General features: G+C 46.8%; 1 protein-coding gene across 2 annotated transcripts in view; it reads left to right on the top strand.

The window, feature by feature from the left end:
- The first annotated feature begins 323 nt into the window (after positions 1-323).
- The window catches only part of LOC135535314 (meteorin-like protein), a 26,859-nt gene continuing 15,430 nt past the window's right edge, over positions 324-11,752 (top strand). Inside the window, exons 1-2 of one of the 2 annotated variants that reach the window (XM_064961981.1) lie at positions 324-513; positions 9,885-10,257. In XM_064961981.1, the coding sequence (XP_064818053.1) occupies positions 416-513; positions 9,885-10,257 (471 nt within the window). In that variant the 5' untranslated portion in view covers positions 324-415. Of the gene's footprint in view, positions 514-9,884; positions 10,297-11,752 lie in introns of both variants that reach the window. The other variant, XM_064961980.1, reaches the window with a different exon arrangement.

Genomic DNA, 11,752 nt, shown 5'->3' with positions numbered 1-11,752 from the left:
ATCATTTATCAATTCCTAGTAAGTAGATACGAGCCTCGGTGAGATTTTGTCATTATAGAAACATACTTCCAAGATCTAGCCGAGAAGGCATTGCGCATGCGTGCGGATCTGCTTGGTGAAGGGGGGTGACGTGAGAAGACCTCAGAGAAATTCACTCACTGAACTTCCAGTAGAGGAATGCAAGCAGCCGCTGTCCGTTGTAGGTTACTATACGGTGGATGGTTCTTACTGAAGTAACGCTTTTTTTCACGGTTCTACTGGCTTTTACGGGAAGAAAACTACATTCGAAGACATTTCAACAGGCGACCAGAACCGATGGGGACGTTATGTCGTTGGAGTTACGCGGGTGGATTTGGTTGTTTTAGTTGAGAAGAAGGAAAGTGTTGCGCTCGGAGCAACAGCGGTGGGATTAAACATGCTGACACCGATTTTAACATACTTGTTATCGGTCCTCCTGCTGTGTCGGATAGCGTTCTCTCAATACTCCAGCGATCAGTGTAGTTGGAAGGGCAGGTGAGCGTTCTTCTTTATAACTTTCATTATTTCATGCACTGCTTGTTCATAATGGTCGAATTGAAAAGGAGCTGTGCAGACGAACTATTTGTAGGCTACCATTTAGATTTGAATGCTTCGATTTGTGGAAATTAAAGTTACAGAATGGTGAATGCGTCAGTGTTTTTATCCAAGGCCGACCGGTGAAGAGATTGTTATAATGTAATAAACTAAATAGAGAATGCGTTATCCATTCTCTCCTGAGAGGTGAATTACACAAATCTCTCCCTCTTACTGAATGATCACCTTGAGTCAGGTCTGTGGAATGCGACTTCTGTCAAGGACTCCAAGCGCGGAGATTTATCTCTCTTTATTTTATGAACACAACATGATAATGGTTTTGAGATTATTACTTTAAAACAAAATCTAATTATATTTTAAAACATTCATATTCAACTGAAATGGGCCCTTTTTTTCAACCGAAGCGTTCTAATAACACCTTTAGGATCACGTTTAATGTTGATACAGTTCAATGATCAAGTGGAAATGTATATATTGTTTCATGAATAAGCACAGTGATGCATCAGTAGAAGTCCCGTTTGAGGTGGCTCCTCGCGACGCCTATAACAGGCTACCTTGTAGACATTTATACATCTCAACTTCAGCACACAACTTTTCCCTTTCGGTTCTTCCTTCCCTTCACTTGTTATAAAATTCGAGTCCCTCTTTTTAGAAGCAACAACCATGGTTTAAATAGTGATATAGTAAGAGGCTTTAGTACTTGATTTTGGCACCTCATGAAGTTTGACAGTTCGTGAATGACTCTAATATTTTATTTAACCTTTATTTATTTAACTAGGCAAGTCAGTTACGAAAAAAGTCTTACTTACAAGGACGGCCTCCCAAAAGGCAAAATGCCTCCTGCGGGGACGGGGGCTGGGATTAAAATAAACATGTATTCAATGAAAAGATAGGGTAAAACACACATCACGATAAGAGAGACAACACAACAGTACATAAAGAGAGACCTAAGACAACAACACAGCAAAGCAGCAACACATGACATTATGCTCAATGTAGGTATTAAATTACTGCTGGTGGTAGGCCGTTATTGTAAATAAGAATTAGTTCTTAACTGACTTGCCTGGTTAAATAAATACAACATAAATGCTGATGTTATAGAGGTAAAAACATTATTTGTCTTCATAAATAATCTATTACAGACAATCTAGTGGGTTATAAATCATCTATTACAGACAATCTAGAGGGTTATAAATCATATGTTACAGACAATCTAGAGGGTTATAAATCATCTATTACAGACAACTCTCCTGTAGATTATTTAAATCATATGTTACAGACAATTTACCTAGCCCCAGGGTTATAAATCCTGTCATATGTTAACTGACCAGACCAATCTAGGTCCTGTAGGGTTATAAATCAACTCTCTGCCCGTTCTCCACCATTTACCTACAGACAATCTAGAGGGTTATCCACCATTTACCTTACAGACAATCTAGAGGGTCCTATAAATCATCTAACTAACAGACTACCTCATTTTCCACCATTTACCTGTCAGCCCCAGCCTCGAACTCAGGTCCTGTATGTACCTAACTGACCAGCTCTGCCCGTTCTCCACCATTTACCTGTCAGCCCCAGCCTCGAACTCAGGTCCTGTACGTACCTAACTGACCAGCTCTGCCCGTTCTCCACCATTTACCTGTCAGCCCCAGGTCCTGTACGTACCTAACTGACCAGCTCTGAACTCAGGTCCTGTACGTCTGCCCCTAACTGACCAGCTCTGCCCGTTCTCCACCATTTACCTGTCAGCCCCAGCCTCGAACTCAGGTCCTGTACGTACCTAACTGACCAGCTCTGCCCGTTCTCCACCATTTACCTGTCAGCCCCAGCCTCGAACTCAGGTCCTGTACGTACCTAACTGACCAGCTCTGCCCGTTCTCCACCATTTACCTGTCAGCCCCAGCCTCGAACTCAGGTCCTGTACGTACCTAACTGACCAGCTCTGCCCGTTCTCCACCATTTACCCATTGTTGTCTTAGCTCTCCTGATCAACACCTGTGATATGTTCCCCAGGCCCTGTAGCAGTACTACATCTATTCCTCAGGCCCTGTAGCCCCCAGTACCACATCTATTCCCCAGGTTCTATCATTTATCACTATTGTAAAGTGGCTGTTCCACTGGATGTCAGAAGGTGAATTCACCAATTTGTAAGTCGCTCTGGATAAGAGCGTCTGCTAAATGACTTAAATGTAAATGTAAATGTAAATTTGTTGACTTCTGTAACCGTAAAAGTCTTGGTTTCATGCATGTTAACATCAGAAGCCTCCTCCCTAAGTTTGTTTTTTTCAATGCTTTAGCACACTCTGCCAACCCTGATGTCCTAGCCGTTTCTGAATCCTGGCTTTGGAAGGCCACCCAAAATTCTGAAATTTCCATCCCCAACTACATTTTCCGCCAAGATAGAACTGCCAAAGGGGGGGTGGAGTTAGCCTGCAGAGCTCTATCTTACTATCCAGGTCTGTGCCCAAACAGATTGAGCTTCTACTTTTAAAAATCCACCTTTCCAGAAACAAGTCTCTCACTGTTGCTGCTTGTTATAGACCCCCCTCAGCCCCCAGCTGTTGCTCTGGACACCATATGTAAATGAACCACCCGCCATTTGTCTTCAGAGTCCGTCCTACAAATTAAGATAGATGCCCTCAATATAACAAAAATTATCATGGAACCTACCAGGTACAACCCTAAATCCGTAAACATGGGCATCCTCATAGATATCATCCTGACCAACCTGCCCTCTAAATACACCTCTGCTGTCTTCAACCAGGATCTCAGCGATCACTGCCTCATTGCCTGTGTCCGTGATGGGTCTGCGGTCAAACGACCACCCCTCATCACTGTCAAATGCTCCGATAAAGCACTTCAGCAACCAGACCTTTCTAATCCACCTGGCCCGGGTAACCTGGAAGGATATTGACCTCATTCCGTCAGTAGAGGATGCCTGGTTATTCTTTAAAAGTGCTTTCCTCACCATCTTAAATAATCATGCCGCATTCAAAAAATGTAGAACTAAGAACAGATATAGCCTGTGTTTCACTCCAGACTTGACCGCCCTTGACCAGCACAAAAACATCTTGTATACATCCAATATATACAGGCAGTTAGGAAAGAAAAGGCTAGCTTTTTCAAACACAAAATTGCATCCTGTAGCACAAACTCCAAAAGGTTCTGGGACACTGTGGGGTCCATGGAGAATATGAGCACCTCCTCCCAGCTGCCCACTGCAACACTGTCACCACCGATAAATCTACAATAATCGAGAATTTCAATAAGCATCTTTCTACAGCTGGCCATGCTTTCCACCTGGCTACCCCTACCCCAGGCAACAGCTCTGCACCCCCCACAGCAACTTGCCCAAGCCTCCCCATTTCTCCTTCATCCAAATCCAGATAGCTGCTGTTCTGAAAGAGCTGCGAAATCTGGACCCCTACAAATCAGCTGGGATAGACAATCTGGACCCCTACAAATCAGCTGGGATAGACAATCTGGACCCCTACAAATCAGCTGGGATAGACAATCTGGACCCTACAAATCAGCTGGGATAGACAATCTGGACCCCTACAAATCAGCTGGGATAGACAATCTGGACCCCTACAAATCAGCTGGGATAGACAATCTGGACCCCTACAAATCAGCTGGGATAGACAATCTGGACCCCTGCAATCAAATTGCAGCAACCTCTCTTTAGACAATCTGTTGACCCCTACAAATCAGCTGGGATGATCATCTGCCCCCTTTCAAATCAGCTGGGATCACTGACATTTTTAATCCCATTACTTCTCCGCTATGCAATCTGACCATGGGTGCTCTCAAGGTCCTAAACGATTCTAAAATGATCCTGTGCAGCCATGCCATTGTTGCAATCAGATAACAGCCTTAATTGCCTGTTCAACTATCTCTTTCATATGTTATATCAGTCTGAGATCCCTAAAGATTGGAAATACTGCTGTTGCTCAGCTGCTGGTGATCCCCACTCTTCAAATTCTGTATACTTCTGACACTCTCCAGACCCAAACTGTTACAGACCTGTATCTATCCTGCCCTGCTTTCCAAAGTCTGGTGACTTAGAATATTTACAAATACCTAGGTGTCTGGTTAGACTGTAAACTCTCCTTCCAGACTCACATCAAGCATCTCCAATCCAAAATTAAATCTAGAATCCGCTTCCTATTTCGCAACAAAGCATCCTTCACTCATGCTGCCAAACATACCCTCGTAAAACTGACTATCCTACCAATCCTTGACTTCGGCAATGTCATTTACAAAATAGCCTCCAACACTCTACTCAGCAAATTGGATGCAGTCTATCACAGTGCCATCCGTTTTGTCACTAAAGCCCCATATACTACCCACCACTGCGCTGCTCTCGTTGGCTGGCCCTCACTTCATATTCGTCGCCAAACCACAGTTTCCAGGTCATCTATAAGTCTTTGCTCGGTAAAGCCCTGCCTTATCTCAGCTCACTGGTCACCATAGCAACACCCAAATGGAGCACGCACTCCAGCAGGTATATTTCACTGGTCAGCCCCAAAGCCAACACCTTCTTTGGCCGCCTTTCCTTCCAGTTCTCTGCTGCCAATGACTGGAACGAATTGCAAAAATCACTGAAGCTGGAGACTCATATGTTCCTCACTAACTTTAAGCATCAGCTGTCAGAGCAGCTTACAGATCATTGCACCTGTACATAGCCCATCTGTGAATAGCCCACCAAACTACCTCATCCCCATACTGTTATTTATTGTTTTGCTCCTTTGCACCCCAGTATCTCCACTTGCACATCATCATCTGCACATCTATCACTCCAGTGTTTAATTGCTAAATTGTAATTATTTCACCACTATGGCCTATTTATTGCCTTACCTCCCTAATCTTACCTCATTTGCACACACTGTAAATAGACTTTTCTATTGTGTAATTGACTGTACATTTGTTTATGTGTAACTCTGTGTTGTTTGTGTATCACACTGCTTTGCTTTATCTTGGCCAGGTCGCAGTTGTAAATGAGAACTTGTTCTCAACTGGCCGACCTGGTGAAATAAATAAATGAAACCTTGTGGGTGAAATTGGGTGAATATATATTGGGTGAATATCCAATTGGGTGAAGTGCAGTGGCATGAAGAGAAAGTGGTTTCCTCTTGTAAGCCAGCCGAGGAGTAGTCTTAACAAGCAGTTACTTTGAGCCTGTACCAGGGAATCTGTTGCTCATTACCTCTCCTCTCAGCTAATCTCTTCTAATCACATGCAGACGAGAGACGGTGGAAGACTGAGTTAATTAAAGAGAATGTGTTGAGGAGAGGAGAGGCTGGTCGGGTCATGATGACCAACATGTGCTCTCCTCTGGTCCTCACATCAATGGGCCTTATTCATATTTCACCATCTCGCTTTCATTTTAAATTGGGTCATTCCTACCAAGAACATCAAGCCACCAGCCTGTTGCTGTTGGCATGGCACCCATATGGTAATAGAAGTATGCTGATAGTTTCCTGCCTCATAGCTTGGCTTTGCTTTGAACGACAGATTTGGGCCTAGTCTTAGGACTTTGGGCAGATTATAGATTATATGAACGACAGATTTGGGCCTAGTGGGCCTAGTATAGGACTTCAGGTTATAGATTATATGAGCGACAGATTTGGGTATAGGTATAGGACCTAGTATAGGACTTCAACAATTATGCATTACATTCTGTGTTAGCATCCCAAATGGTTCCCTATTCCCTATAGAGAGCCCTGTGGGCCCTGGTCATGCCTGGTCATGACGAGTGCACTATATAGGTAATAGGGTTATGGGCCTGGTCATGACGAGTGCACTATATAGGTAATAGGGTTATGGGCCTGGTCATGACGAGTGCACTATATAGGGAATAGGGTTATGGGCCTGGTCATGACGAGTGCACTATATAGGGAATAGGGTTATGGGCCTGGTCATGACGAGTGCACTATATAGGGAATAGGGTTATGGGCCTGGTCATGACGAGTGCACTATATAGGGAATAGGGTTATGGGCCTGGTCATGTCTAGTGCACTATATAGGGAATAGGGTTATGGGCCTGGTCGTGACAAGTGCACTAAGTAGCGAACAGGGTTCCATTTTCGACACTGACTGTCACTGTGTGTGTATAGTGAGTGGTTTGGTGGTGCTGTGTGTCTGGCGCCAGGGGGTCAGTCCTGTCCAGAGTGCTGCCTGAACATGTCTCTTCCAGGCCTTTTGTCCCGGCTGCAAGGGGAGGTTTGGCTGATTGACCTGCATTCAGCAGAGGCTCCTGGCAGCCTGGTTACTGTTGCTGCCGTTGGTTGTCTAAGTCAGCTCTACTGTGTCCGAAATGGCATCCTATTCCCTATACAGTTCACTACCTTTGACCACGGCCTATGGCACTGTATAGGGAATAGGGTGCCATTTTGGATGTAGCCTGTCCCTCTTCTCTCCCTTCATCCAGTTCTGTCTCTAGACTCCCCTCCCCTCTCCTCTCCCTTCATTCAGTTCTGTCTCTAGACTCCCCCTCCCCTCTCTCCTCTCCCTTCATCCAGTTCTGTCTCTAGACTCCCCCTCCCCTCTCTCCTCTCCCTTCATCCAGTTCTGTCTCTAGACTCCCCCTCCCCTCTCTCCTCTCCCTTCATCCAGTTCTGTCTCTAGACTCCCCCTCCCTCTCTCTCTCCCTTCATTCAGTTCTGTCTCTAGACTCCCCCTCCCCTCTCTCCCTCTCCTGCCAGGCAGTCAGTTCTGTCTCTAGACTCCCCCTCCCCAGAAGGAACTCTCCCTTCATCCAGTTCTGTTTCTAGACTCCCCCTCCCCTCTCTCCATCTCCCTTCATCCAGTTCTGTCTCTAGACTCCCCCTCCCCTCTCTCCTCTCCCTTCATCCAGTTCTGTCTCTAGACTCCCCCACCCCTGGCTCTCCTCTCCCATTCATTCCAGTTCTGTCTCTAGACTCCCGAACCTTATTCCTTATCTCCTCTCCCTTCATCCAGTTCTGTCTCTAGACTCCCCCTCCCCTCTCTCCTCTCCCTTCATCCAGTTCTGTCTCTAGACTCCCCCTCCCCTCTCTCCTCTCCCTTCATCCAGTTCTGTCTCTAGACTCCCCCTCCACCCTGTCTCCTCTCTCCTTCCCTTCATCCAGTTCTGTCTCTAGACTCCCCCTCCCCCTCTCCCTTCATCCAGTTCTGTCTCTAGACTCCCCCCCCTCTCTCCTCTCCCTTCATCCAGTTCTGTCTCTAGACTCCCCCTCCCCTCTCTCCTCTCCCTTCCCTCCCTATATCCTCTCTCTTTCCCTTCATCCAGTTCTGTTCTCTAGTGAACTCCCCCTCCCCTCTCTCCTCTCCCTTCATCCAGTTCTGTCTCTAGACTCCCCTATTCCCTATCTCCTCTCCCTTCATCCAGTTCTGTCTCTAGACTCCCCCACCCCTCTCTCCGACCCTGAGGCAGCCTGCCATAGTCAGTCGTGTGCTGCCAGAGCCAGAGCCCTATTCCCTTCAAGGAACAATGTGCCATAAGACGTGTGTGTTGGGGCTGATATAGGTCCAGTTTAGAGCCATGTCGATATAGGGTGGCTCGTGACTGGTCATGCTGCCCCGTGTGCAGCTGCTCTAGGAGCCACAGGAGTCTTAGACGCCCCCACCCCCTTCCTTAGTGTATTAAACCACCACCACCTGGCAACACACACACTGTCGTTAGACTCATCTATTCCCTATATAGTGCACTACTTTAGACCAGAACCTTATTCCTTATATAGTGCACTACCTGTAGACCAGAGTCCTATTCCCTATATAGAGCACTACTTTAGACCTGGGCCCCTATTCCCTGTATAGTGCACTACTTTAGACCTGGGCCCCTATTCCCTATATTATAGTCCGCTACTTTAGACCTGGGCCCCTATTCCCTATATAGTCCGCTACTTTAGACCTGGGCCCCTATTCCCTATATAGTCCGCTACTTTAGACCTCGGCCCCTATTCCCTATATAGTGCACTACTTTAGACCAGGGCCTCTATTCCCTACATAGTCTACTACTTTAGACCAGAGCCCTATTCCTTATATAGTCCACTACTTTAGACCAGGGCCCTATTCCCTACATAGTCTACTACTTTAGACCAGAGCCCTATTCCCTATATAGTGAACTACTTTAGACCAGAGCCCTATTCCTTATATAGTCCACTACTTTAGACCAGAGCCCTATTCCCTAATAGTGAACTACTTTAGACCAGAGCCCTATTCCCTACATAGTCCACTACGTTAGACCAGAGCCCTATTCCCTACATAGTCCACTACTTTAGACCAGAGCCCCTATTCCCTACATAGCCCACTACGTTAGACCAGAGCCCTATTCCCTACATAGTCCACTACGTTAGACCAGAGCCCTATTCCCTACATAGTCCACTACGTTAGACCAGAGCCCTATTCCCTACATAGTCCACTACGTTAGACCAGAGCCCTATTCCCTATATAGTCCACTACTTTAGACCAGAGCCCTATTCCCTATATAGTGCACTACTTTAGACCTGAGCCCCTATTCCCTATATAGTGCACTACTTTAGACCTGGGCCCCTATTCCCTATATAGTCCAGAGCCCTATTCCCTTTAGACCTACTTTAGACCAGGCCCTATTCCCTATATAGTCCGCTACTTTAGACCTGGGCCCTATTCCCTATATAGTCCACTACTTTAGACCAGAGCCCTATTCCCTATATAGTGCACTACTTAAACCAGAGCCCTATTCCCTACATAGTCCACTACGTTAGACCAGAGCCCTATTCCCTACATAGTCCACTACGTTAGACCAGAGCCCTATTCCCTACATAGTCCACTACGTTAGACCAGAGCCCCTATTCCCTACATAGTCCACTACGTTAGACCAGAGCCCTATTCCCTACATAGTGCACTACGTTAGCCCAGAGCCTTATATAGGGAATAGGTTTCCATTTGAAGCCCAGAGCTGCAGTGTGTAGTCTACCTGTTGATCGGAGGCAGGACATGATCACGTGAAGAGCTGCTATTTCCCTTTGAAGCTGCTCAGGATTCCAGAAAAGGTTTCACCAGGAGAAAGCTGATGTTTTCTGTTCTTTTGCCAAGTTAATTTGTTTTGCTCGGCCCTTGGCTGGAGAACCACTGATTATCTCTGTTCTATATTCATACAGACCCTTCCAGACTGTTGTACAGGCAGGCACAGACAGTGGTCCCCCCCCCCCCCCAAAAAAAACCCTGTTTTACTTCAGACCAAATGTATCATTCTTTCACACGTGTGTTAGGAGTGTGACCATGTCTCTGTGTATGATGTGTTGTTGACCTCCTCCCCTTCCACACTGACCACCCCCCTTCCCTTCCAGTGGTCTGACCCACGAGGGCCACAGCCGTGATGTGGAGCAGGTCTACCTACGTTGTTCCCAGGGTTCCCTCCACTGGCTCTACCCTACAGGGGCCGTCATCGTCAACCTGCGGCCCAACACCCTGTCCCCGGCAGCCGCCCGTCTCTCCGTCTGCATCAAGCCCTCTAGGGACTCCCACGGGGCCAACATCTACCTGGACCGGGCCGGGAAGCTGCGCCTGCTGCTGAGGGAGCAGGACCAGGCCCAGGGGAAGGTGACCTGCTTCAGCATCCAGGAGGGGTCTCTCTTCATAGAGGCCATACCTCACAGAGACATCAGTAAGAGAATCACCTCGTTCCAGTATGAGCTGGTTACAGAGAGGACCGGGGCTGGAGCGGAGCCTTGGCTGGGGTGGAGCCACAAGCACTGTCTGGTGAGATACACTCCTATTGTTGTTGTTGCTTTGGTCGTTAAAGGGGAAGTTCAGTATGGCTAAAGCACTGTCTGGTGAGATACACTCCTATTGTTGTTGTTGCTTTGGTCGTTAAAGGGGAAGTTCAGTATGGCTAAAGCACTGTCTGGTGAGATACACTCCTATTGTTGTTGTTGCTTTGGTCATTAAAGGGAAGTTCAGTATGGCTAAAGCACTGTCTGGTGAGATACACTCCTATTGTTGTTGTTGCTTTGGTCGTTAAAGGGAAGTTCAGTATGGCTAAAGCACTGTCTGGTGAGATACACTCCTATTGTTGTTGTTGCTTTGGTCATTAAAGGGGAAGTATGGCTAAAGTGTCTGGTGATACACTCCTATTGTTGTTGTTGCTTTGGTCATTAAGGGAAGTTCAGTATGGCTAAAGCACTGTCTGTGAGATACACTCCTATTGTTGTTGTTGCTTTGGTCGTTAAAGAAGTTCAGTAAAAGCACTGTCTGGTAGAAATTCACTCCTCATTGTCATGGCGTTGCGTTGGTACGTCATACATAGAAACACATCATCGGGTGTAACGGTCATCTCACACTGAACTGGGCCTGTGCAGGCCTCCTACTTCTTGTTGTTTTTGTTGGTTTAAAGGGAAGTCAGACAACTGAACCATGGATGATAGTTTCTCCTGGTCCACAGACTACTTTCAGACTGATTGTTGTTGTTGCAGCTAGCATTACTAAAATCATGAACTTCCCCTTTAATGCTAAAGTTGATGACACTCCTATTGTTGTTGCTTTGGTTGTTAAAGGGGAAGTTCAGTATCCTAAAGCAGACTCTCCTGGTTGGCCTAGACAGTGGATCACAGACTCTCCTGGTTGGCCCAGACAGTGGATCACAGACTCTCCTGGTTGGCCCAGACAGTGGATCACAGACTCTCCTGGTTGGCCCAGACAGTGGATAACAGACTCTCCTGGTTGGCCCAGACAGTGGATCACAGACTCTCCTGGTTGGCCCAGACAGTGGATCAAAATCAGACTCTCCTGGTTGGCCCAGACAGTGGATCACAGACTCTCCTGGTTGGCCCAGACAGTGGATCACAGACTCTCCTGGTTGGCCCAGACAGTGGATCACATACTCTCCTGGTTGGCCCAGACAGTGGATCACAGACTCTCCTGGTTGGCCCAGACAGTGGATCACAGACTCTCCTGTTGGCCTAGACAGTGGATCACAGACTCTCCTGGTTGGCCCAGACAGTGGATCACAGACTCTCCTGGTTGGCCCAGACAGTGGATCACAGACTCTCCTGGTTGGCCCAGACAGTGGATCACAGACTCTCCTGGTTGGCCCAGACAGTGGATCACAGACTCTCCTGTTGGCCTAGACAGTGGATCACAGACTCTCCTGGTTGGCCCAGAGACTACATTCACTAATGTTGTCATTTGGGTGACCTATCCCTTTTATTTTTAATCA

Source organism: Oncorhynchus masou, unplaced genomic scaffold (genome assembly GCF_036934945.1).
Source record: "Oncorhynchus masou masou isolate Uvic2021 unplaced genomic scaffold, UVic_Omas_1.1 unplaced_scaffold_477, whole genome shotgun sequence".
NCBI classification, from domain to species: domain Eukaryota; kingdom Metazoa; phylum Chordata; class Actinopteri; order Salmoniformes; family Salmonidae; genus Oncorhynchus; species Oncorhynchus masou.
This window is presented reverse-complemented; position numbering and strand designations above follow the sequence as displayed.